At 41.9% G+C, this 27,820-nt stretch overlaps 1 protein-coding gene across 1 annotated transcript; it reads right to left on the reverse strand.

Annotated features, from left to right (window-relative positions):
• On the reverse strand, positions 1-27,354 carry TNNT2 (troponin T2, cardiac type). The gene is made up of 15 exons (XM_056814617.1): positions 27,317-27,354; positions 27,113-27,233; positions 24,019-24,100; positions 21,158-21,187; positions 18,872-18,934; positions 18,172-18,213; positions 14,595-14,628; positions 12,861-12,921; positions 12,273-12,389; positions 8,955-9,032; positions 7,593-7,703; positions 5,831-5,940; positions 4,764-4,854; positions 612-652; positions 1-349 (listed from the first exon to the last, which is right to left on the reverse strand). Exons 1-15 carry the CDS (start codon positions 27,352-27,354, stop codon positions 304-306), a joined length of 1,065 nt encoding a protein of 354 aa, XP_056670595.1. The 3' UTR covers positions 1-303.
• Between the last annotated feature and the right edge of the window lie 466 nt (positions 27,355-27,820).

Below are 27,820 nucleotides of genomic sequence, written 5' to 3' on the forward strand. Positions count from 1 at the left end.
TTTAGTCTGTGTTGACTTTTATTAGAGGCATTGTGTGTGTGTGTGTGTGTGTGTGTGTGTGTGTGTGTGTGTGTGTGTGTCTGGGGAAGGGGGAAAAAGCCACCCACTTGGGCTAGCTCTATGCATTCAGGTTCAACGTTTTCTTTGGTCTCCAGAGAGGACCAAAAGAGTCAGGGACACAATGGGGCAATGACACCACAGAGGAGTAGAGAAACATTTAGCAGGTTGATCCAACGGTGAAGAAGCCTGGGGCCCTTCGAGCCCTTGTAACCTCTCCGCCAAGGAGGTAGCCCTGCCTCTCCTCTATTTCCAGCGCCCAGTGACTTTGGCTTTCCCTCGGGTCTTGGAGCTGCAAGGAAGAAAGGAAGAGTCAGCCATAAAGGGAACTTGAATAAGTCTCATCAGGTTTAGGGGTTTGGGGAGAAAGCAGAGGAAGGGGACTGATCCTAAGGACAGGGGAATAAGGGGTAGAGAGGTTGCATTGAGGGTAAAGGGGGAGAAGGGTGAAGAACCAGGAAGAGCTCTGTAGAGGCGAAGAAAAAAGAAAAGAGCGTTGACCAAGAGGAAGGGACAAAGGAGAAGGGTGGCCAGGGAAAGCAGTGGACACTTACACTTTCTGGTTATCATTGATCCTATTCCGGAGAACATTGATCTGCAAGAGAAATAGGAACAGATGAGCAGAGACTGAGCCCAAAGGGTAGAGCCATGAGACCAGGAAAGTCCAGAAATAGCACAGAGCTTGGCACAGGAAGAGAGAATCAGCAAAATGAGCCCAAAGGCCCATATCTTCATTGCTTGTATTTTCTCCTAATTAAAGTTTAACTTCCTCTGCCTGGCATTCAAGAGCATCCTCTGTTTGGTATTAGCCTACTTTGGGGACCTAATTTCATATTCTTTCCCCAAACACACTCTGTACTTCATCAAATCAAATGATCCTCTGGACCCTAGACAGCCTTCATTATCCTTCACTATCAAAACATTTGCTTACTTGAAACCAATACACAATATTGATTCTAAGACAGGAGGTAAAGGATTAAAAAAAAAGTTTGCTTGGTCTGTTCAGAAGGTCAGAAAGCATCTGTGATCTCTTTGAAGTAGGAATTCCCTTTCCCAATGAAGAATATCCCTGACAGTCTTAAAGAATTGCCTGAGGATGGGAGGGGTTAAGTGACTTGTCCAGGGTCATACAACTGTCCTAGGCCCAATGATTTATTTTGCTCCGCTCCCAATTGAATGGAAGCTCCTTGAAGTCAGGGACCATTTCATTTATTCTTTGTTTTTATATCCCCAGCAACTACTAGTACAAGTTATGAAAACTGGCTGAATTAAACTGAATGACCACAATAGCTTTTATAAATATTATTTTATGTGTGTATATATATACTACTCTATGTGTATGTGTGTATATTATATATCATATATGTGTATGTATGTATATATGTGTATACTATTTTTAAGTGTCAGATGAATTTTAAGCTGGTTTGTTTTGGCAAACTTACGAGAGGATGTGAACAGAATTCCTAGAGTTTCAACCACAACCTTCCTTGCTGGAAGGGATCCCCATTATCTAAGAGATCCCAGAGCAATTAGGGGCAAGGGCAGCTTTTCCACACATTACCTGATTTCCTTTTCACGACATATTATTTGATACCACAGGCCAGAGTGGAACCTCCTTCTTCACCTTTACCCATTGAACTATTACCCCGCTTTCAAATGCCCATTTAAATGCCACCCCCTCTTTCCCTCAGACCTACATAGCCTTGGTTTTGTAACCATGGAATAATACGTTTACCATGTGATTTTTTGAATCATGACCATCTGAGTTGGTGTCTAAGTCCCCCCCACACACACTAGACTTTAAGTTCCTTGAGGGCAGGAGCCATGTCTTGAATGAACTTTGTTTCTCCCTCAATAAAAATTACACAGTAAGTCTGCATACAGTAGGCATTTACTAAGTGCTCAGTTAAGCTTTAAGAGTTCAACAGGGACTACCCTTTGACCCAGCCATAGCACTGCTGGGTCTGTACCCCAAAGAGACAATGGACAAAAAGAATTGTACAAAAATATTCATAGCTGCGCTCTTTGTGGTGGCCAAAAACTGGAAAACAAGGGGATGCCCTTCAATTGGGGAATGGCTGAACAAATTGTGGTATATGTTGGTGATGGAATACTATTGTGCTAAAAGGAATAATAAAGTGGAGGAATTCCATGTGAACTGGAATGACCTCCAGGAAGTGATGCAGAGTGAAAGGAGCAGAACCAGGAAAACATTGTACGCAGAGATTGATACACTGTGGTACAATCGAATGTAATGGACTTCTCCATTAGGGGCCCTGAACAATCTGCAGGGACATAGGAGAAAAAACGCTATTCATAAGCAGAGGAGAAACTGAGGGAGTAGAAACACCGAGGAAAAGCAATTGCATGACTACAGCGGTTGAGGGGACATGACAGAGGAGAGACTCTAAACGAAACTCTAATGCAAATATTAACAACATGGCAATGGGTTCGAATCAAGAACACATGTGATACCCAGTGGAATCACGCATCGGCTATGGGGGGTGGGGGGGAGGAAAAGAAAATGATCTTTGTCTTTAACAAATAATGCTTGGAAATGATCAAATAAAATATTATAAATTTTTTTTTTAAAAAGAGTTCAACAGGGACTTGTACAAAAGATAGGATTCTGGGGCCACCCTAGAGGTGCAGGGAAGAGTGTTCAGGTTTTTTTTTCCCATCTTCATACTCCAGAAATACAGGATAACATCAGTCTCAAAACTAGGGTTTTAATGATGATGTTATAATGAGCTTGGAGTCAGGAAGACCTGAGTTCAAAGATTGCCTCAAACACTTACTAGCTATGTGACCCTGGGCAAGTCACTTAACCCTACTGGCCTCAGTTTCATCATCTGTAAAATGACCTGGAGAAGGAAATAGCAAACCACTCCAGTGTCTTTGTCAAAAAACACCCAAATAGGGGCACGAAGAGTCAGGCACTACTGAAACAACTGAACAATTGTACCAGGGAACACTGGTAAATGTTTAACTGGCTCTCTGTTTAAAACAAATTACATATATGATCAACTTTTAAGTTGAATCTACTAAATTAACATTTTATCTATCACTTTCTTGTGTAGATAATCAACACAACAATAAGTCAAGCCCAGATTTGTAGTGTTTGACCATTTACAAAGTGTAAATGTTCACACTGAAAATTTAGCAATGGAAACTACAGTTGGCTGGTTTCATCACGCCATTGTGCCCACAGAATTTGCTTGATGGGGAAGCTTTTTCTGAAAAAACTCACCTAAAATCAATACTGTGTACTGGTTCCAAGGCAGTATGGTGGTAAGGGCTAGACAATTAACGTTAAGTGACTTGCCCAGGATCACACAGCTAGGAAGTGTCTGAGGTCAGTCTTGAACCCAGGACGTCCTGTCTCTAGACATTCCAAGGAGCCACCTAGCTGCTCCCTGGAAAGCTTCTAAGTGTCTGAACACAAAGTTCAGAGTAGGTAGGAATATGGGGCGGATAGTACAAAAATGGCGTCCAGGGTGATCTCATCCAGAGAACTCAAAACCTGACTCAGGTGTCTGGGGAAACTTCTTCAGATCAGCAGCACTAAGTCTGGTCTTCACTTTCATTTCTGCCTTCTACCTAAAGTCTTTCCTGATCCTCCAATCTACTAGAGGTCTTCCCTGACCAAAAAAAAAAAAGTATTAAATTTACTTTGTATGTACTTATGTGTGTGTTTTTGTTGTAACTTTTCTGTCTTTTCTGTTATATCCCACTTTTCTTCTTGTACAGAGTAGACCTTTGTTCATTTGTTGATTGATAGGACCAGTGCAACCAGCTTGGTGCATTCAGGTCCCTCACCAGCATCCCAGGGAACAGACATTAACAAAGTGACCTGAGGAGCCATCTAATCCAATTCTCTCATTTTAGAAAGGGGGAAACTGAGGCCAAGGGGGGAGGAACTGAGCGTGGGTTGCTCCCATTGCCTATGGAGATCAGAAATACTCCCAAGGCCATAGCCAGAAGGAATCTCCAAGCCCTTGAGTGGTTAGTAGAAGTGACTCCCATCAACATGTATTTGTCTTCACCCCCATTTGAGGGATCCCTCTTCTGGCCATTCTTCACTGTCTGTCCTGCTGTGTAGATATTCAGAAGTCACATATCTACACACATGTGCCTGTCAGTGTAAGTCCCAACTGAAGAGAACAGTGGCCCCATTTACTGAATTCTTCCTGGGCATCACCCAGCGGCATCCCAGGAAATAATTATGCATTTAATCAAGATTTTGGGAAGAAAAGAATAACACTAATATCTTATATTTATATAGTACTTTGGAGTTTACAAATCCTTTATGTACTCTGACCTAACTTGATCCTTACAAAAATCCTAGGATTTAGAAAGGACTAAGATAATTTCTCCCATTTTACAGATAATAAAACTGAGATTCAAAGAGGTGAACAGCAGGTAGTAGAGTTGGGTGCAAACATAAATTTCCTGACTTCCAGGTGAATGGTCTTTTCACTATGTCACCCTTGTTAATGATAGCAAGGAGTGACTAGGAGACTGAAGGACCTTGGACGGACTTCCTTCCAAGGCAAAGACTGGAGGGCTAGACTGTGGTAATTAGGGGTCACCAGGCAGAGAGATGTTGAGCAGCAACCAAAGGAACCAAGGCATGTTGGAATTCAGAGGACTAGTCAAGATAGCAGAAGAGATGACAAGAAAAGGGAGGAATGAGATTCTCTTACTTCATACTTCTGTTGCTTGAATCGCTCCTGTAGGTCAAATTTCTCTGCCTCTAGATTGTAGATAGTTTGCCATAGATCCTTCGCCTTCTCCCTGTGGTGGAAGAAAGTAGGAGGGGAGGTGGGAGAGGTAGGAGAGAGGCCAGTCAGAGCAATGGAGTCACTAAGCCCACTCCCAAGGACTCTAATATTACCAAAGTACCAGGTCACCCTCATCACAACCCTCAAACCAATTGCAGTTTTGATCTCAGGTACCCCAACTACTCTTTCCCATCCCTAGAGACATCGGGAATTTCTCCAGTCCATATTAAGGATCCATTGTTCACAGAGTGGAGTCAATGATCCAGTGCTTCCTAGAAAGTCATAGAAGGCTGAGGGGAAGAAGGTCTAAAGGGATACTCATTAAAGAATCTAATAATCGAATCTCATGGCTTCCACTATTCCCAGGTTTGTGTTAATTCTAAAATGTCTCTTAGAGACCGCTAGTAGGGGGCGGGGGGGAGGCAGCTGGGTAGTTCAGTGGATTGAGAGCCAGGCCTAGAGATGGAAGGTCCTAGGTTCAAATCTGGCCTCAGACAATTCCCAACTGTGTGACCCTAGGCAAGTCACTTAACCCCCGTTGCCTGGCCCTTACCACTCTTCTGCCTTGGAGCCAATACATAGTATTGACTCCAAGACAGAAGGTAAGGGTTAATAAAAAATAAATTAAAAAAATAAGAGACCACTAGGAAGAAGGCAGAATAATTGGAGAAGGTGTCTAGGAAGACATATGACATAAGCTGGTGACTTATGGTGACCAGTGGTTCCTTAGGGAGGCTGGAACCTAGAAAAGATTTCTCAACTCATAGTCATCCTATTCACTGTCTGCAGGGGTCAGCCCCTTCACTTCAAGGGATCGATGGATGCCCAAATGGACTATCAAATTGGGCACTCCGCAGATTACACTCTTGTTCACTGTTCAGCCCCAACAAGAGCCATGCATGGGATGCTGCTGTCCCCTGGTGGTATTTGTTGAAAAAGGCATTTCTCCTGCTAAATTTGCCCAGCCTTGGACTCCCTGTATCCCTCACCTCAGCTGATCTTCATTCAGGTGGTCAATAGACAAGACCTTCCTCCTCTCTGCCAAGATCTTCTTTTTCTTCTCCCTCTCTGTCTGCCTTTTGCCAGTCTTTCGCTCTGTCTGGTGTGAAGGAAAGGGAGACAAAGGGAAGAATTAGGGAATGGAGAAACTTGTCCCCTGCCTCTCCACTACCATTTATTTGTCCCATAAAAGGGCTAAGGATTGCCCCTTCGAAATGCCCTTCTTAAGTCCTGGGCCCTCACTGACACCTGTAGTCCTTGGAGAAGCTTAGACTCTCTGAAAAGTTACTACATCTCTGGAACTCAGTTTCCTCAACTTTATAATGAGGAGGTTAAATTAGATGACTCCTGAGATCCCTTCCAGCTCTTAATCTGTTGTGATATTACAACAGCTTCCCTCCTGAGCTCAGATTTCTCCCTACTCCTGCCTATATTTGCTCCCCACTCCCCCACTAACTCTGGATCTTTTCCTTCTAATAACCCACTAGCAGTGGAACCCTTAAATCATATAATATTAGGACTTAAAATGGCCTCAGAGATTTCCTAATCCAGCCTATACCTAAACAAGGGTCTCCTCTACCCTATCCATGACAACAGCCATTCAGTCCCTGCTTGAATAATTCTATTGATGGGGAAAGTCATTGCCTCCAGAGAAAGGGTCCTCAGGGGTCATCTAATGTAATCCCAAACTAAAGCATAGATCCCTTGATTGTATCCCTGATCCTGTCTGTCTTTATCCTTTTGTGGTCTTTCGGCAGTCGCCTCCTCTTCCAGGGAGACTTCCCAGATTTATGAAGGGACTTCAAATGTTGATACCTACCTGAGCTTGCTAGACCAGGAAACCATGAGAAAAAGGCCAAGAGATATAAAGACAAACATATAAACAGAGACCCAAAGGAGATGTGAGAGAAGGAGGGGAGAAACAGAGAAAGAGAACACAAAGGGAAGGAGAGATGGAAGGGAAAAAGCAGCAAATGTTAACTGTTGTCTGTCTATTATGATAGAAGCCTCTGGAAGACAGGAGCAGGGATTCTCTGTACCAGAGAGAATGAGTGGAAATATATTCTGGGCATGGGGAACAGGATGGTGTTAACCATAGAGGTTGCAGGCTTTGGAAATTTGCAAGACAATTTCCCACCTCCCTGCACCTTTCATTGCATTGTGGAAAACAGGTAGCTGCCTCTCCCACCCCTAGATATATGGGTTGGAATATTGGAACAAGCTCCAGGCCATTAGGGCCTTGGGATGAAGACATGCCATGATCCCTGGGATACCTAAACATAGCCCGATAGCAGATATTACTAGATATGAGTAAAAAAGTGAGCAAAAGTCAGGATCCGTTGGGTGGCAGTGCCTTTAGGTGCCTCTTACTATCACTCTCCATCCCACCAGTATTGGGGTCGGGGAATCTGAGGGCAGTGGGGAAGGCTTGGCTTGCCATTACTGGCCAGGGAGAAGTGTCCCAGGAGATGCCAGAGGTAGTTTCTAAGGGAATCGGGAAGAGTGGGCATACTGCGGGGTTGAGAAAAGGACCTCTAGCTTAGCGGATGTCTCAAACCTTGAAAGCCTTGAAGGGGTGAAGATTATAACCAGAAAATGGTTATAATATTCTACCTGGGTGGGGGGCCAACGTAAATCTTTTCTGGTCTAATAGAAACTTCTTTCCTCATGGATACCACTGACCTACCCTTGCTTATTACTGATGCCTTCCTCAAGGACTGGGACCCTAAATCCATAGCAAGCTCTTCCTACCTTCTGAATGTAACCACCAAAGTGCATCATGTTAGAGAGGGCTTTCTTTTTCCGAGCATCATCTTCAGCCTTCCGCCGGTTCTCTTCTTCCTCTCGTCTGGCTTTTTCTTCCTGTTTGTTGTTGCCGAATGAAAGAGAATGGATTGGGATAAGGACTTAAAGAGAGAATTCAGGGAGAAGGAACCAGCTGTTGTCCTTAAGGGAAATATTTATCATGGAGTAGGAGGATAGATAGTCTGTAGAAGACAATAGTTGGTTTAGGGGAAATTCTGGAAAATGATTTTTGAACATTATTACAAATTTGTTTTAATTAAACCACTGGCCTAATGTCAATTGGCTAGAGAGGGACTCAAGGTTCCTTCTTCCGACTCCAATCCCAGTAATCTTCCCAACCCTGCAAGTGGAAAGGGTTTTGTTATCCTACCATGTTCACCCCTTATCCCCGAAACTTAATTTCCAATTGAATCATTTTACCCAAACATATATGTGTGTGTGTGTTCATAAATATAAATATAGCTATCTATACAATATCTATCTATCTGTCTATGTGTCTGTCTGTCTGTCTGTCTATCTATCTAATCTATCCACCATCCATCTATTTATTTGCCTATCTGCCTCTCTATCTCTGTCTATGTGTCTATCTATCGAATTTATCCACCATCCATCCATGTCTCAGTCTAGCTAGCTAGCTAGCTATGTGTCTGCCTCTAACTCTGTCTATCTGTCTGTCTACTTGTCTGTCTATCTCTCTATCTTTCTGTCTCTTTGTCTGTCTGTCTGTCTGTCTGTCTGTCTATATCTATCTGTCTGTCTTTCTATTTCTATATTTATCTATCTCTTGCATATAGCTGGTTGGTACATAATGTCTCCCCCATTAGAATGTGAGCTCTGTTAAGAGTAGGGAAGATCTGTTGCCTTTTATGTAGGCCCAGCATAATGCTTGCATAGAAAATGTTTAATAATAAATATTGTTTGCTTGATTGACTAACTTCTAGTGAGATATAGTAGAAATACTGCTCGATGTACAGTGAGGAGACCTGGGTTCTAGTTCCAGCTCTGTTACTAAATATGTGACCTTGAGTAAGTCATTATGACTACCAAAGCCCTTTCCTGCTCTGTGATCTATGAAGCATCATTTCTTTCCCCAAACCTTAATGAATCAAGAATAATTGGCTCGCCCTATATCTGGGGTCTGGAGGGAGCTTGGACAGCAGGGTTTCTGTATTGAGGAGTACAGTCTGGTCAGAAAATATATATATTAGGGGCACGCCTTCTGTTGTTGCTGTGAGATGGGCAGCAGTAGAATGGGAATGGCGATATGTGGTAGGAACACCATGGATGAAGGGACTATCCGTCACTCACCGCCAACCGGTTCTGGCGCTCCTTTTCCCGTTCACTCCGGATACGCTGTTGTTCTGCTCGCTCAGCCCTTCTATTCTCCTGCAAGGAAAAGAATTATGACAATGTGAAAAGAGGGGAAAAAGGGGGGGGGAAGGAGACACCACTCCTTTAGTAGGTCATCAAGCAGCAACCAAGCATAGGAAGAATGGAATCAGAACAGGTCCAATTAGTTCTGTCTGACCTCACTTTCAGTCATCTTTCAGATCAAACCTTGAGCTAACTGCTTAATAACTAATCTTTATGTTCTTATCACATCACTCCTCTGTTTTAAACCCTTTAATATTCACTATTGCCTATGAAATCCAAAGTCATTAGCCTTGAATTCAAATCCTGCCACAGGCTAGTGGCATTTTCCCAGATTTACCTCATATTACTCTCCTCCATATTCACTCCACTCCAGCCAACCTAGACAACCCATTGTCTCTCATACATGTTAAAAATACACTGGAAAAAAATTTAAAATACACTGGATTTGGACTCAGACGACATGAGTTCAAATCCCAGCTTTGCCACTAGGGTTCAAATATTCATGTAAATTTGGGCACATATTCTATGAGTCTCAGTTTCCTTATTTGTAAAGTGAAAGGGTTGGACTAGATGATTTCAGCAGTCCTTTCTAACTCTAGATATATGATTGTGCATATCCCATACATTTGTTGTCTTTTCTCTCAATGTTCCCCAAGTCTAGAATGTCCTCACCCACCATCTATAGTTGTTCAAACTTTGTCTCTCCTTTAAAGCCCATCTTAAATCCCATCTCCTACAAGAAACCTTCCCAGATCCCTTTAGTCAACTTGTTGTTATTGTTCAGTTGCTTCAGCTGTGTTTGGCTCCTGATGACCCCATTTGGGGTTTTCTTGGCAAAGATGATAGAGTGGTTTGCCATTTCCTTTTCCAGCTCATTTGACAGATAAGAAAAGTAAGGCAAATAGAATAAGTGACTTGGCAGGGACCATCCAATGAGTAGTGTCTGATGTTGGATTTGAACTCAGGAGGATGAGTCTTTCTGACTCCAGGCCCAGCTCTCTATCCTCTGTGCCACCTAACTGGCCCCAATCAATAATGATCCTTCTCATCTTAGGTCTCACCTAACACTTGGTTTGTACTTCTCTCATTCACTTTCCTTCCCATGTTCCATTTTGCATGATAATTATTGATAGAAACATCATCTCTTCTTTTCTGGATTGTATGAGCCATGAGTAGATACTGCAACCTATTTAACTTTTCTGTATCCACCAATCCTAAGCATAAGGTTCTGTATATAACAGGCACTTAATAAATTCTTATTGAAATTGTTGAAGATTTTTCCCAGATTCCCAAGCCCTGACTTCATAATTGACTTTAGAAACAATAGCTGCACAGCACAAACTACGCTGTGGACCTTCTAGTCAAAGACATGGATAGGGCTATTCCCAAGCAGACTTCTATGCAGTAAATAATCATAGAAGAATTGACATGATTAAAAAATGATAGTTTTGAAATTAGGAGGGCTTAAGTTCGAATTGTGACTCAGAACTACCTGGGTAATATGAGCAAGGTTATTTAATCTCATCAGGACTCACTTCCCTCACCTGGAAAATGAGAGAATTGAACTAGATAACCTCTGAGGTCTTTTCTTCTCTAGATCTATGATCCTAAGAGTATTGATTCCATAAGTACAGACAACATGTGTATATATGTTTGTGTGTAAAATAACCAAGTTGTATGTTTTCTATACAACAGAGGAAAGTAGACAGAATGGGCTTTTGAGTCAAGAAGGCCTGGATCCAATATTGTTTCTGACTTATACTGCCTTCTGTAGTCCTGGGATAGGTACTGGATCTCTCTGTGCCCCAGGAAGCTAAGACTAAAAGATACAGAATAGTGGTAAGCTATACTAGGAGCAGGAATTTCCTCACCAGGAGTTCCCTGGGTCAATGAATTATAGATATAGTAAAACCAAACCAAACCAAATCAACCAAACAAAAAGCCTGTCCTCTATACATCATGACTAAGTTATGGCTGCTCTTTCTATCAGTCTGAGAAGGTATCCTGGAGGAGGCTCCAGAACTGACTCATTGGGAGAATGAGATTGAGGAATGCAGAGGGGTTTGAGTTAGGGGGATGGGAATGCCTAGAAAGAATAATGTTGCTAATAATTAGATAGCAATGTAAGGTTTGCAAAATGGTTACCACTGGATCTGAGTACAAAATACACCAGATTTAAGAATCAAAAAGAGGGTTATTCAAACCCTGCCCTCCATCACTAATTAGCAACTGGGTGGTATAATAGATAGAGTGGTAGACCTGGAGTCAAGAAAGCCTAGGTTCGAATCCCCTCTCACTTGTTTATTATCTGTGGATCTCCACTTTACAACCCATAATGGGCTCTCTCTCTCTCTCTCTCTCTCTCTCTCTCGTTTACTAAGAAATTCTTTCCTTATCCATAGATCTAACAGGTAAACTCAGTTAGCTTATGATATATATATATATATATATATATATATATATATATATATATATATATATATATGGTGGGAGGTGCTGGTCTATCTCTAGTTTCTGCCAAATGGCTTTCCAGTTTTCCCAGAAGTTTTTGTCAGAGAAATTTCTTGTCCCCAAAGTTAAGATCTTTGCATTTCTCAAAACAATGTCACTGTGGTTGTTGCCAGCTATGTATCTCCAGGCAAGTTACTTAAGATTTCCCTATCCGCAAGTCACTTAAGTTTCCTTATTTGTAAAATGGAGCTCATGATAGCACCAAAATCTTTCTCTGCCTCAGCCTCCCCATATGTACAATTGGCATCTTCCTCACAAGATTGTTATAAGGATCAAAGGCAATAATATATCATATATACACACATGTATCCCATATCATATTATATATACTTATATAATACCTATGTTATCTATAATGTGACATATACATATTACATATGTATAAATTTATTACTCATATAATACATTGAAAACCTTTCAAGCTCTCTGTAAATGTAATCTCTTATGAGTAGTTGTACACAAGTCCCCTGATCTCTAAGCCAGCTTCTTTAGCCATCTAATGGCAATAGCAATCTTTACACTACCTACTTCTTAGGGTTATTTTGGGGAAAGTATTTTGTAAACCATAAAGAGCTTTATAAACCTGATCCATTATTGCTAATACTAGGTTGGAGGCCATTACAGGGGGCAAGACTCAGAAGAGTCCCAAACTCGAACACATTTCCTAGAAGAAGAAGCCTCCAGCCCCCAGGTCCAGCCTTGCAGGGTTCTGGATGAGAAGGCTGGAGATTTTCTACTTACAATCCTATCCTTCAGGGAGATGAGCTCCTCCTCTTCCTTCTTCCGATTCTCAAAGTGAGCCTCGATCAGCGTCTGCAGTTCATTCAGGTCCTTCTCCATGCGCTTCCGGTGGATGTCCTGACAGAGAGGATCATATGCTCGTAGCATATGATTTAGAATCAGGAGGGAACTTGGAGGTCATCAAATCTAACCCCTCAGGGAGATGAGGTCAATAGAGGCTAAATGACTTGTTCAGGGTCACACAACTGGGAAATATTTGAGACAGGATTTGAACTCAGGTCTTCCAGCAACCTATATCCATTCCACCAAATAGTTGACATGTAAATTAGGATTCCCAAGTGTGGAATAGAGACAGGACAGGGGAAAGGAGGAAGACAACTCCTAATGGGATAGTCAGACATGATGGTGGCCTAGAGAGGAGCCTGACTTTTTCCAGAACAGTACAAAGAAGCTGATGGCCAGGGTCCCTGGCATTCAGTGGTCTGGGCCTGGGTCTGCCTATTCTGGAGGTGGGAGTTCATCCCACCCAGACCAACTCCAACCCACATGGAGCTCCTTCCTTTACTTCTCTGCAGACTCCATACTTACATCGAAATCCACTCTCTCCCCATCAGGGATCTTCGGTGGTATCAGGTTGGGCATGAATGGCCTGTAGAGAAGAGAGAGACGGAGTTCATGAAGATCACCCTCATCCAGACCAGAGGGTTTGTAGCTGAATGAATGGAGGCATTCAAGCCTCCATGTAGCAGCTGAGAAAACAGAGGCCAGAAGAGGGGAGGAGCAACTGGTTCAAAGACCCAAGAAGGCAAACCTGCAGCCCAGAAGACTGGCTTCCTTTCTCCAAAGCCCAGGCCTTTCCCACAGCCAACACTCAGCTAACCTCAAGGCAGTTATCCAGGTTGTGGCTTCTTGAACTCCAGGCTTCAACACATTTTTCTGCTTGTTTGGAGGACGGGGACAAAGAGATCAGGGAAATGCATGGCTGGCCCACGTGCTCACAGGCTCATAGACTTAGAGCTGGAAAGGTTCCCTTCAGAGTACGAGCTCTTTGAGGGCAGGGACTGTCTTTTGCATTGATTCTTTTGGGTCTTCCCAGCAATGCCGGGCACATAGTAGGTACTTAAAAAAAACTTTGGATTGACTGGCCTGGCATCACCCAATTGAATCCTCTCATTTTCTAGACAAGTTCTTTGTGAACAGCTCTGATAAAGTGTCAGAAATGAACTGTGAGGGGGCAACTGGGTGGATTGAGAGCCACCTAGAGACGGGAGGTCCTGGGTTCAAATATGACTGCAGATACTTTTGAACCATGTGACCTAGCTGGGCAAGCCACTTACCCCTCATTGCCTAGCCCTCACTGCTCTTCTGCCTTGGAACCAATTCATAGTATTGGTTCTAACAGAGAAGGCAGGGGTTTAAAAAAGATGACAAACGTGATGAATAGAAAGAAACATGAAAAGATGTTCATGAACGGATGCAGAGTGAAATAAACAGTCAAGAAGTCAATAGTATACAATGACGACAATGATGTCAAAGAAAAGAATAGCCACCACAAAACAAGTGTTGCAAAATTACAAAACACAAGCTGGTCCCAAAGGAAAGACATGAGAAAAGCCATCGTCTCTCTCTCGCTCTCTCTCTTTGTGCCGAAATCTGTTTGTGAGTAAGGGACTGGTGAGGGAATGTGGTATGGAATATCATATGTATTGCCAATTTTTTATGGTGTATTGATTTGTTTTTCTGACTTTATTCTTCTAAAAAATTATTTCCTATATGAGGTGACTCTCTGGGAAGGAGGAGAGGAAGGATATAGGGGATTATTTAGGCATATGTAAAAAATAAAATAAATCAATAAAATCCATTTTAAAATAGAAAATCCTAGGGGGCAATTAGTTAGCATAGTGGATAGAGTACCAGCCCTTGAGATGGGGGTTCTGGGTCCAAACCTGGCTTTAGACACTTCCTAGCTATGTGATCCTGGGCAAGTCACTTAACCCCAATTGCCTGGCATTTACCACTCTTCTGCCTTAGAATGGATACTTCATTTTGATTGTAAGACAGAAGGCAAGGGTTTTTTTTTTTTTAAGAAAAAAAAATACTAGTTGGATTTTACCCAAGTGCCTCCATTTCCTTATTCCAGCCTCAGCTGCAGGAGAAGTCTCTGATTGAACTTTCCCTTGGGATAGGAAAGGACTATCTATCCTTTCCCTCCTCGTATTCTGGTCTCCCCAGTCATAAATTGTCTACATTTTCTCTCCTCTGATCTTTGGAGAAGGACCTTAAATCTTCTACCTTGTATAATCCAAAGGATTTAATACTCACTTGGGCTTGGGTTTAGACTCCTCCACTGGGCCATCTAGAGAGAGAGAGAGACAAAAGATTCATGAGTGAGAAGCCCTGGGTTCCAGTCCTGGTCTGCCCCTGCCCCTTGCTACCTGTGTGATCATTGGCGAGTTGCTTAAACTCTCTAAGTCAAGCTCAAGAGTTATCAACTGTGATAACTGAGTAAGCAACATCATCTCCCTGGGGCTCAGCTGCCTCCATTGTAAAAAGAAAGGATGAGAGGGCAGCTACTAGCTCAGTGGATAGAGAGCCAGGTCCAGAGGTGAGAAGTACTGGGTTCAAATCTTCCTACCTGGGTGGCTCTGGGCAAGTCATTAAACCCCAAACTAGTCCTTTCCACTCTTCTGCTTTGGAACCAATACACAGTATTCTGATTTTAATTCTAATTCCGATTGTAAGATGGAATGTAAGGGGGGTAAAAAAAATGAGAGGTTCAGGCCAGTTTGTCTGTTTCCTTTCATCCCTGGCATTCTCTGCTTCTTTAACAAATGCCATCCAGTTACTTTATCCTTTTTCAGTGATGAGGGCGCTCACATGGGCACAAATGTTGGCACTCACATCCGCCTCAGCCATTGTGTATAAACTCCACTCAACAGTAGAGGGCACTAAGGAACAATGCCAAACTCTCTGGATCTCGGAGTAGGTGATCTTTATCCCCTAGATCCCCTCCTTTTATGGGGGTGGAGGGGCACTGCTTATCCTGTTGGTCTCTGGATGTGGTCTTATCCAATTGCTGTCTTGATTTGGCTCAGCTTACACCCACTGGGAGAACTCTGCCCTCCTACCTTTGAGTTGTGTAGGCATTGGAGTCTCCTCATATGAGCCCTGCATCGTGGAGTTTATCACATAGATATTGTTTAACTGCGTGCTGTCTTTACTTACAACCATAGAATCAAACGGATAAAATTAAAATTGAAATACATTAGAGTGCATCTGCACCTTTACTTATGCCCAGACCACTGCAGGCTACGAGGCAGCAACATGGCACAGGAGATAGAGGGTCAGGAAGACATGAGTTCAAGTTTTACCCTGGGCAAATCATTTCATCTTTCTGCAACCTCAGTTTCCTCGTCTGTAAAATGGGGATAAAAGCACCTACCCCACGTGATAATTGTAAAGATAATATGATGTCATACTGCAAAGGGCTTTGCAAACCTTAAAGCACTATGTATAACTATAACTGCTATTTTAAACACACCTCAAGTCCAAGAGTTTCTTGACACAGTTCAGGGGCTTAAACCCAATGTATACGTCTAACCCTTGTGGTGGTTTTAAGAAAGGAATACTCCTACTATTGTGCTAAAAGGAATAATAAAGTGGAGAAGTTCCATGGAGACTGGAACAACCTCCAGGAAGTGATGCAGAGCGAGAGGAGCAGAACCAGGAGAACATTGTACACAGAGACAAACACACTGTGGTATCATCGAACGTAATGGACTTCTCCATTAGTGGTGGTGTAATGTCCCTGAACAACTTGCAGGGATCCAGGAGAAAAAAAAAAACACCATTCATAAGCAAAGGATAAACTATGGGAGTGGAAACACCGAGAAAAAGCAACTGCCTGAATACAAAGATTGAGGCGACATGACAGAGGATAGACTCTAAATGAACACTCTAATGCAAATACTATCAACAAAGCAATGGGTTCAAATCAAGAAAACATCTAATGCCCAGTGGACTTACGCGTCGGCTATGGGGGGTTGGGGGGGGGAGGAAAAGAAAATGATCTATGTCTTTAACGAATAATGCTTGGAAATGACCAAATAAAATATATTTAAAAAAAAAAAAAAGAAAAAAAGAAATGTGAAACTGAAAAAAAAAAAAAAAAAAAAAGAAAGGAATACTCCTGGGCTACCTCCACTCACTAAGGATTTCAAGTCCTTTGATCTCTTTCTTCTCTAATCAATTAGAATGTTCCTGGAGGATGAGGAGTTGTGACAAGTTAGGTCCCCTGTCTCCGTCTCCTTCATTTCTCTCTCATACCCAAGAGGGAAGGAAGGCCATGGTTCTCTTATGAAACACTATGGGTAGGTTGGGATTGAGGGTTCAGAGCTAAAGAAAAAACCTCAGAGGTCATCTAGGCAATGGAGCTCTTAGTCGTTTTTGTATCATCAACTGATCCCTTGGGCAGCCTCCAGGAAAGCTAGGATCTCTTCTCATAAAACGCTTTTAGGTAATTGAAGGCAAGGCTAAATTTCAGTTAGAGATTAGTGAAAATCAGGGTTTTTTCCCTTTCCAAGTTCATAGAACCTCTGAAATCTGTCCATGCGCTTGTGGAGAAAGAAGGAATCTGTGGATTCTAGGTTAAGAACAACTTCTGATCTAGTTCAACACCCTCATATTACAAATTGGGAAACTGAGACCTAGAAAAGAAAAATGACTTTCTCAAGGTCCCAGAGCTAGTCAGTAGCAAGACCAGGATTTGAACCAGGAGTCTTCTCAATCCCAATCCAGTGTCCTTTCTCCTATATTATATTACATTTATTTGAAACTAAGATCCCCAAACTCCCAGGCAGATATAGCTTTGCACATAACTCCATACCCCCACCCTTGAGTGAGAGAGATCTTTGATAAAGTCTTCCAAAGCTGCTACCCCAGAAAATTCCTCCCCTCCCACATCCCCCAACCTCTCAGATTACTCCCCCTAGAGTCTCTGCAAGCCCATGAGGGTGAGTCACCCAAAGGCAGGGCAGCTGGTGTTGGTGTTTCAAGCCCACAGTAAGCCTCTGGGCTCCTTTCCTTCCAAATCATCCTTATCACCTGCTTTTTCTACTAACCCATTCTCCACTATTGTATACGCCTAAGGACCACTGAAATGGGCATTGAAGCCAAGAAGCCTCCCTTTGACTCTAGATTATATATAGTGGGTCAGCTGCTTCTCCCATTCTAAAAAGTACAAAGTAGTTTGAGTGATTTAGCTTCAAGAAATATGAATCCAGAAACACTGTCTCCTCAGCCCTCCCACCACCATCCAAATCGTCTTGTGTATCAAAGCTGCAGAGCCATTATCAGCTCTTTGGGGTCATCAGCTTTTGGGGATTGTCTATACCAAAAAGTATCAAAAAACAAGGGGTGAGTGTCTACTGGGGAGAAATCTCTTCCCTTGCATTTACCTCCATCCTTTTTCTATCCTCAGGCAAGTGGCCAAATGGTTTAAGTGCCATGATGCGAAGTCTACAATATGGTATTTGGAGCACTACATGGGGTCTTTTTTTTTTTGCATGAAGTCTTTTTATCTCCCCCAGATTTGATCTATATATGTTAAACATCTGCAAATTGTTAGAGATTTGGGAGATGCAAACACTGAGATTTTGGAAGCCCAAACAAATGGCTACCAGGGCAAGTTTGGTCCTCTCTACTCTGGTATGTCTTTCTCTCTGACTGCAATCATCCCCACTACAGAGCCTAGAGCATCTCCACTACAAAGAGAAATACCAGTAAACTTCTCCCTCCCCTTCTTTCTCCAACTGTGAGAAATCTCATTTGGGATCCCTGAGTCCTATCTCTCCCAAGGCCCAGTTCTCCTCCACCCAGACTGATAACATCTCAGAATTACCTTCCACTTCTTTAACTTCTTCTTCTTCTTCTTGTTCTGCCTCTAAAGAACAAAATAGAAAACAGGTAAAAAGGATACAGTCTTGAGCTCCAAGAGTCCCACGTGAATATAGCCCTTCTCTTGGTACTGATCTGACTGTCACTGACAAAGAGACCCAGCCTGTTGCCTGGACTAGCTCAAGGGAAGGTGGTTTTGAATGAAAGCTAGAAGGAGCAGCTCCATTCACTCTGATCCCAAGGGCCATATTCCATGGTGGAATTCGTTTGGATCATTCTCCACTTCATCTTCTCCATGAATTTTTCTCTTGTCTTGTTTCACAACCCAGCAAATAGGGAAATATGTATTATATGACATCATATGTACAACAAGGGAGGGAGAAAAAAGGGGGGGGGGAAGAATGAAACAGATTTTCAGATATACCTAATATGAGAAAGTATTTCTCTTGTATAAGCACATTTATTATAATTTGCTACACATTTATAACAAACCATTTGTGTTATTGTTGTGTTGCATGTTATACTATGGTATATGTAAAAAATAAAAATAAATGGCAACTCAAAACATCAAACAAAGTAAGTAGGGAATTTCCAAAACTATTTAAGTTATTAAAAGAGAAAAACCTTTTTAGATGCATCTAGGTATCTAAATTTTACTCCCCTCACCATGATAAATTCCACATATCCCTGTGTCATTGTCTTACCTTCTACCTTGGACTCCTCGGCCTCTGGCTCAGCCTCCTCCTCTTCAGCAGCCTGCTCTTGCTCTGAAGAGGGGAAAAGGATAATGAACCCCTGGATTTCTACTTTCCTTGATAACACAGATTCTAGGGTAGACAATAGGACTAAGGACAGAGAAAGCACCTTGGAAATAGTCAGAGAGGTACATAGTATAGTTACAATCAGGACACAGACTGAAATGGAGAACCTGCTCTGGAGAAAAAGAGCTGCCCATGCATAGCTTCCCCTAAAACAGCAAATAACCAGGAATTTGAGGAGGAACATTATGAAGTGGATTTTCATTTCATTCATTATGTTCTGTTCCAGGAACCCCAATTTAGGAGGTTGGGGGATAAAGGCATTAACACAGATAGCACAGGAGAGAATCCAACGAGGGCAATCGTGATGGGAAAGAGAATGCTATAGAAAGATCTAGCAAAGAAAGAGCAGGTGTTAACTTGAGAGAGGGAGGGAAGGCAAGGCAAGGCAGGGGAAGGGGAGGGGAGGGAAGAAGGGGAAAGGAAAAGGGAAATCAAAAGCCCAAGGATAAATTATTGCTGACTGAAGCATGTGAAGAGCTATCAGGTAGAAGAGGGATTTAACTTCAACTTCATGGAACTAAAGGAGAGTCGATGAGTAGGAGTTACAAAGAGGGAAATGTTGGTTTCAAGTAAGGAAAATCTTCCAGGTCCATTCCAAAGTGTAATGGGCTATTTCAAAAGGCAGTGGGCTTCCTGTTAGTTTAGGCCTTTAAGTGGAGACTGGGTAACTACTTATCAGAGAGGTTGAGAGGAGATTTCTGCTCTAGTATGATTTGGGCTAGTTCCAGTTTGATTCAACTGAACAAACATTTATTAATGCTAACTGCAAAGCATTTTACTAGACAACAAGGATGCAATTACTAAATGAAAGATTCCCTGCCCCCAAGGAGCTTGCATTCTAATGATGTTCCTTCCAACTCTGAGATTCCATGACTTTAGTATGTTGGGAGGAGAAGGTGAAATTGGAACTTTGTGAGTTGGTGGTGGGGAACAGGGAACATTGGTCCCCAGTAAGACTTTTCTAAAAGTACACAATAGGGGGCAGCTGGTTGGCTCAGTGGATTGAGGGCCAGGCCTAGAGATGGGAGGTCCTGTGTTCAAATCTGGCCTTAGATACTTCCTAGTTATGTGACCCTGGACAAGTCACTTGACCCCCATTGTCTAGCCCTTGCCATTCTTCTGCCTTAGAACAAATACACAGTATTGATTCCAAGATGGAAGGTAGGGTTTTTTTTAATAAATAAATAAAATAAAAGTACACAATAACTGGAACAGAAAGGTAGTCTGGTCAACACCACAGAAGAATGATATATTGTAAGAGAATGGAGAGAGATGATCCCAATATCTCCAATGAGATGGGTTGAACTTGACCTTCCTTCCTCCTCCATCCTCTTCCTCAGCAGCAGCATAAAAAAATGTGACCAGTAAAATATAAATTCCCTGAGGGCAGTTCTGCTTCTATTTTACCTTAATATTCCTAAGGATTAGTGAAGTCCTTGAACACAGTAGATAATTAATAAGTGTTTCTAACATTAAATTGACCAATCCTCTGAATTCTTGTCATAAAAATTCAACCCACTGACTTGATGTCATCTGAGACTATGCCTTAAGTGCATTTAGTCCAAAGCTTCATTTTATAGATGAGGAAACTGAGGCCCAGGGAAGTAAAATGATGAGTCCATAGTCAGACAGCTCATTAGTGGTAAAACTCAGGTCTCTTGACTTCCAATATAGTATTCTTTACAGTGTATCATTCTGAAGATATAACCCAGTATTTTTAGGAGCTTCTAACTTCTATAACTTCCTCTGAGCATGGAGAAAGTTTCTCCCATGGCAATAAAGAGGAAGGCAAGCTTCTTCTCCAGGGCTATGTCTGCCTCTAGCAGTAGATTGATGGAGAAAGGGTGGAGGCTAAAGACCAGTCAACAGGGAGTTGGATGAAAGTGGAACAGCAAAGAAGTGAAGAGTTTGGCAGGATTCCAGCCATCCGGGCCCCAGGAGAAAGAATGTGAGATAAAACAGAAGAGTAGATGGCCTTAAAGAAGGCAGAATTCAGAGGCCACGGAAGGGCTGACAAAAAAAGATAGTAACAGAAACACAGGAACACTCTGATCAAGCCCTCTCCTCCCCATTGCAGGTAACATATACAATTATCTCCCCAACAAAAAGTCTGGGATGTATCACTGTGGCAAGTTGTAGGAAGGGTAATAAAATGAAATAGTGTACTACCGTCCTCGTCCTCTAGCCAATCTTCCTCTTCTGAGACCCAAGGAGTGGCAGCACCAAAGGGGAAAAGCAAGAATGGTTAGTTTGGCAGCAGAAAGCCAAGGACAATAGGGCATATTGTTCTCTTAGTTTCCAGGATCTCCTCTATCAGCCAGATGCCCAAACTCACTATTGTTCCACCCCATTTCAGGGCATAACCATTAATAGAGCTATAGAATATTTGTTAGGCCATTTAAGAGGCAGCTTATATGATGAAGTAGAAAAAATCTTGGACTTGGAATCTGGTACTCAACCATCCATGCAACCAGGGGAAAATGATTTTGTTTTTTTCTGAGCCTTAGTTTGTTTATCTATAAAAATGGCCATAATAGTATACAGAATCATAACTGTTTCAACTGTAATGTATGTTTAAGAATACCTTGAGACCATTGATTTGGAGCTGGACAGAACCGCAGAGATAATTTAGTACAACTCCTTATTTTTCAGGTGAGGAAACTGAGGTCCAGGAAAGATTAAGTGATTTGCCAAAGGGACTAGATTTTGAACCTGGTACTCTTTATTGTAGCAGGCAATCATCTTAGGATCATAGATTTATTGTTATAAGACTTTAGAAGTCATCTAATCTAACTCCTCTGTTTTATAGAGTAAAAAACTCACGCCTAACAAGAATTTGCTCCAGGACACACAGCTAATAAATGACAGAGTCAGCAAATCTTCAAACTCTAAATCCAAAGTTGTTTTCCTTATACCATTTTGTCTCTTTACTTGTACTGCCTATCCCATAAGTGTGCTTGGGGATAAAAAATTAAACTTGTATAAATGATAATGTGAACTCTTCCTAAATTCATAGGTTAGCATGTCTGCCCCCAAATAAGGTGAAGAAGTAATGTGCAAAAGCAGATGGCGGCTGGCCTTGGGAATTCCTTATACCAAAGGGATTATAGATCCAGATTAAAAATAAAAAATACAGTGATCTTGAGTAACTTATCATGCAAGAGGAAAAATAGATATTCTTTGGATTATGCATTCTGTAGGTTAGTTTGGAAATCCCTCCATGGCCAACATAGCAACATAGCTGCTAAGAGAGTCCATTAAATCACACTGCTCTTTGATGCTTCTTCAAGCTCAAGATGCCACCAAACAGGGAAATAATGAAAGCCAAACCCCAATACAAACAGCAGACACACTGATCCCAAAGCCAAGAAACCTAGGCTGCACCCAAGATCCTGTTGTTAAAAGTTGGCACATCTCCCAGGAAACAACAAGCTCAAAGGGTGGCCCACCATACACAGACTCTTCCTGGAAAACCAGTGCAGGTCTGAGTCTAGCTATGTTGATGTAAGAAATACTGGAAACTGCTTCCAGAGTATTTGCCAGTCTTCAAAATGACCCTTTCCCTCTTCCCCTCCCTCCCCTATTCTTCTTTCCTTTATTCTCCTCAATTTGGTTTCTTCCATAAGGAGAGATCTAGATTATGCCAAAAAAAAATTTGACCTGCACAAGGGAATAGGTTATGCATTTGGAAAGGAAGGACATTTGCTGATTTTCACTTGTAACTCACACCTAGTTTCATCACACAGGTAATGACCAAACCCTGAAAAATCCTTCCTCCAGGAGTGACTAGGTAGCCCAGTGGATAGGGATCCAGATCAGAAGCTGGGGGGGGGGGATCTGGGTTCAAATCTGATCTCAGATACTTCCTGCTTGTGTGGTCTTGGGCAAGTCACTTAACCCCAACTGCTAAACTCTTACTGCTCTTCTATTTAGAATCAATATCAATTCTAAGATAAAAGCTAGGGATTTGGGGTTTTTTTAAGTCCTCTCTCCATAGAAGTTTAATTCCCTGACCTTAGAAGTCACATCTAGTGGCTTGATCAAAGAATTAGCTTGTCCTATAAAAGGAGAATGGTCCAACTTGGATTTTGAGTACCAAAGAAATGCTTTTTTTCAGACATTCTGATGCCTTGAGGTCCTGACTGTCATTTGGGGTATGTGGTAGAACAAAGGCATCTTATCCACTAATGATTTCTCTCATGTTAAGGAACTTTTTAAGGAAACTGAAATGTTAAATCCTGTGGTCATTCAATAAGTCATGGGTACATCCATTCACACTCTCTAGTTTTTGTAGTTCCAATTTCCCCCATGTTTTCCCCCATTATAATGGGAACCTCTTAAAGGTTGGATCCATGTTTTTGCCTTTCTTTGTATGCCCTGAACTTGGCATGATGCCTTGGTATACAGTAAGTGCTTAATAAGTGCTTGCTGACCACTGTCTCACTGAAAGAGCTGAAAAGAGACTAGTTAATGAATTTGGGAGTGGGTATGGGAAAATAGTGGAAAGAAATGGGTAATTTCTTTCTTTAAACAAAAGGAGAGACACTGGAACATTTTATCTAGGTTCCTGGGGGAAGATAACTCTCTAAAATTTAGAACAGGAAGTTTCCTCCCTAGGAGGAACCTGAGAGTTCTAATATCATTGAAATCACAGGTCCAGTCTCTAAACTCTATGGCATGGGAGAAGAAGGCTTTTGATTGGTCTGATAAAAAATGACAACTGGGGATGGCACAGTGGATAGAACACCAGGATGGTAACTGAGAGAACCTATGTTCAAAGTTGGCTTCAGACACTTCCTGGGCAAGTCACTTAACCTCAAGGATCTAGCCCTTACTGTTTTGGAACTGATACTTTGGTATTTACTCTAAGAGAGAAGGTAAGAGTTAAAAAAAAAAGAATGATCATCAATTCTGGTGGCAAAAATTAAAGTGGAGAATCCAATGATTCAAAGATTACAATCTGTCCTCAATTGCATGGACTCATCTCCCTTCTCCCCATTACATGCACTGAAACAACCCTTGACACTTACCTTCCTCAGCCTCTTCTATGTGGAAGAGAAAAAGAGAAGAGAAAAAAAGGAGAGATGAGTGAGTTTCAAGGCAGAACTTCTTCTAATCCAAATGATGACAAAGCTCCTGCTCTTACCTTCCTGCTCCCTGAAAAGAAAAATGAAATGGAATTCCATGGTAAGCCAACAGATAAGCCTTCATTTTTTATTACTAGAGACCCACACAAAAGACACACAGACACACAACACATGTGCAAAAGCACATGCACATAAATTCATGCCCTACCTGAGCTTTCCATATGATTGACTTTGGGGAAGTCCTCTATTTTTCCAACATTGAGTCCAAACTCCTTAATTTGCCATTCGAGTCCCTTCACAATCTGATTCCAGCCTGGTTTTGCCATGTTATCTCCCACTATTTCCCAAATGCATTTTCTCCCCTGGCTAGATTTTCCTCAGGAACACTATGCTCATTCCCATCCTTGTGATATTTCATTCATATAATTTCCCACCTATGTTCTACCCCTACCCTCCAGCTATGAATATGTCTTTCTTCTCTTCCCCTATCCACATCCTGAATGTCCTTCAGGGCCCACCTTAAGTCCTATTGCCTCCATAAAGTCTTCCATGTTGACCTCTTCTACTCCTATAGAATTTTTAAAAAAACCCTTACCTTCTGTCCTAGAACTGATTAATACTACATATTGAGGGGGCAGCTAGGTGGCTCAATGGATTGAGAGCCAGGCCTAGAGACAGGAGGTCCTAGGTTCAAATCTAGCCTCAGACATTTCTCAGCTGTGTGACCCTGGGCAAGTCACTTGACCCCCATTGCCTAGCCCTTACCACTCTTCTGTCTTAGAGCCAATACATAGTATTGACTCCAAGATGGAAGGTAAGGGTTTAAAAATTTTTTTTTAATTAAAAGAAAATATTAAGGATTGGTTCCAAGACAGAGGAGCAGTAAAGGCTAAGTCATTGGGGTTAAGTGACTTGCCCAGGGTCACATAGCTAGATTGTATAGGGTTAGATTTGAACCCAGGACCTTCCATCTCCAGGTCTGGCTCTCTATTCACTGAACCACCTAGCTGCTCCTCTCCTATAATATTTATGACTCATTTTTCTCATCTGTAAAATTGGAATAATTATAGCACCCAGCTCCCAGAATTGTAATAATAAAATGAGATGATATTTGTAAAGTGCTCCACAGTGATATGTGATCTATACATGTAGCAATTATTTTAGTTGTTGTTATTGTTGTTATAGTCAGGGCCAGATAATTTGTAACTTAATAGTATTCTGGCTCACATTACTCTCTGCATGAGCCAGATTGTGAGCTCCTTGAAGGCAGGGACCATCTCCTATTTATTTCCCCCCAAATACTAAATATGCTGTAGATGTTTAGTTAAGATTTGATTGATTTGTACAACTGATGTGTCATTAATATTGAAGAGTTAAGAAATTAATAATAACATTACAATAGCTCAGTGAATCCTTGGACCTGTTTATATCCCTCAGTTGTTTTTCAGTCATTTCAGACTCTTCAGGACCCCATTTGGGGTTTTCTTGTCAAAGATACTAGCATGGTTTGCCATTTCCTTCTCCATTTGCCAGGTGAGGACATTGAGACAAAAAGGGTTAAGTGACTTGTCCAGGGTCACCTAGCTAGTAAGTGTGTAAGGTCAGATTTGAACTCAGGAATATAGACTTCCTGGCTCCAGACCCAGCACTCTATGCACCATGGTACCATCTAGCTGCCCTGCTATATCCCAATACTCTTGTCTAATTATAAGCCATTTTATCCACTTGCATAATGGTTCATTAAACATCAGAGCAGAGACTGTCTTGTTTTTATTGGTATTCGTAATCTGTAGCACACTACTTGCACATAGTAGGTGCTTAATATATGATTCCCCCCCCCGACATTAAATATGAAAGAATAATAACCGACTAGTGATGTGTCCTGGGATCATTTCTATCAGAACACAATAAAAAAAAGAGATCAGTGCCATGGTAACACATTTTGCAACATTTTCAGGTTGACAAAGTGCTTTCCTGTTGAAAAGGGGTTTTCTCCTCTGCCTAGTGATTTTATCTGTGTTGGAACACCTTGTGAAGATGCTCTCTCTTTCCCTAAGAGGCAGCAAGGTGCTACAGTCCACAGATCGATGGACCTGGAGCCAGGATAGACCTGAATTCAAATATAGCCCTAGATATTTATTAACCATGTGACCATGAACAAGCCACTTCACCTCAATTTCCTCTCCTGTAAAATGAAGGTAATAATGACACCTACCTCCCAGGATTATTATAAGGATCAAATAAGATCATTCTCTTATCCATACTAAGACAACTAAATGAGATAATATTTGTAAAGTGCTTAATAAAGTGCCTGGTACATAGTAGGTGCTTAATTAACACTTCTTTCCTTCTCTTTCCTCAGGTAAATCAGGGATTCAGTTATAATTTATTGCCACTGAGGACAGCCAGGGGCACTAAAGTCAGGTATTCCTGTATCATATTTCTATCCATTAAACTAAGCTTTTTCTTTTTATTCAAAAATATTTATTTTCCCAATTACACATAATAATCATTTTTAACATTCATTTTCCAAAATTATAAGATCCAAACTGTCTCCTTCCCTCTCTTCCTCTTCTCAGAGATGGTAAGCAATGTGATCTGGGCCATATGTGTATTATCACACAAAACACCCCTACATATTGGCCATTGTTGTAAGAGCACACTCATACAAAACCCCAAACCCCACAAACCATAAATACACTGATGTGAAAGAGTCTGCTTTGATTGGCATCTGACTCCACCAGTTCTTTCTCTGGAGGTTGGACGCATTCCTCATCCTAAATCCTTCAGAATTGGCTCAGATCATTGCATTTCTGAGAGTAAACTAAGCCTTTTGTTGTTGAAGAGGGTCTAGAGACTAAATTGGCAATCTAGGCTCTTTAGGGGGGACCTATGGACCCTAAGGTGGCCCATTTAACCTTTCCAAGACTCCGTTCTCAGCAGAATGAATTTGCCACATGACTCGGTTCCTTGGATCATTCATCAGCCTCTGGCACAGGTAGAATACTCGTATGCTTCCCACCCCACCCCATCCAACCCTGCCATGACCTTGAAATCTCATCCCGCCAAACTCCCAAGTTCCTCTGCTCCCAAAGTGATGGCTGTAATCTGAATCCCTATAGACAGTGTCAAAATGAGAATGGCCACCCCCATGGGGCCTGGGAATGAAAGACAAAGAACATGGTGGACCAGGGAGCCATGGGGAGGGGAGGGAGAGGGAGTGGGGTGGCCTCCTACTTACTCTTCATACTCCTCCACAACTTCTTCTGTGTCCGACATGGCGTCTGCTCCCCCTCCAAAGAGAAAGAAAAGTCAGTAGCTGCAAAAGAATCCAACACAATTCTCCTTTCTTAGCTCTGTGAGAACAACAGTGGTGGTTGATGAGGTTTGGAAAGGGACAAAGGCAGAGCCTTTTGAGTGTTCTCTTGGGAGACTCATATTGGGCTTCTCTTGATTCGTCAGCTCTGGTCATTGTAGCTATCCAAGTCAAACACTCTTGGGAGCACTGCCCTTTGACAAGTTCTATTCATGGCACTAGGAGGCTAATGCTCTGGGTTGTATTCTGCTTCTTCCAGTAATTTGCTGTGTATTTTTGTGAAAGGAACTGGATTTTGAGTCAGAGAAACAGGCTTCAGATCCTAAGTAGTTTTGCCACTTACACCCTCTGTAGTAAGTATAAGCCACTTAACCTCTCCAGGCCTCAGTTTCCCCATCTGTAAAATGAGGAAATTGGCCTGGACGAATG

This window comes from Monodelphis domestica, chromosome 2 (genome assembly GCF_027887165.1).
Source record: "Monodelphis domestica isolate mMonDom1 chromosome 2, mMonDom1.pri, whole genome shotgun sequence".
NCBI lineage: Eukaryota > Metazoa > Chordata > Mammalia > Didelphimorphia > Didelphidae > Monodelphis > Monodelphis domestica.

Excerpts from the sequence above, each read along its gene's own strand:
- TNNT2 (XM_056814617.1), bottom strand. The coding sequence starts at position 27,354 with ATGTCGGACACAGAAGAAGTTGTGGAGGAGTATGAAGA. Across the intron at positions 12,922-14,594 it reads GAGTCTAAACCCAAGCCCAA|GCCATTCATGCCCAACCTGA; the intron begins GTGAGTATTAAA and ends TCTTCTCTACAG. Across the intron at positions 350-611 it reads ATCAATGATAACCAGAAAGT|CTCCAAGACCCGAGGGAAAG; the intron begins GTAAGTGTCCAC and ends TCTTCCTTGCAG.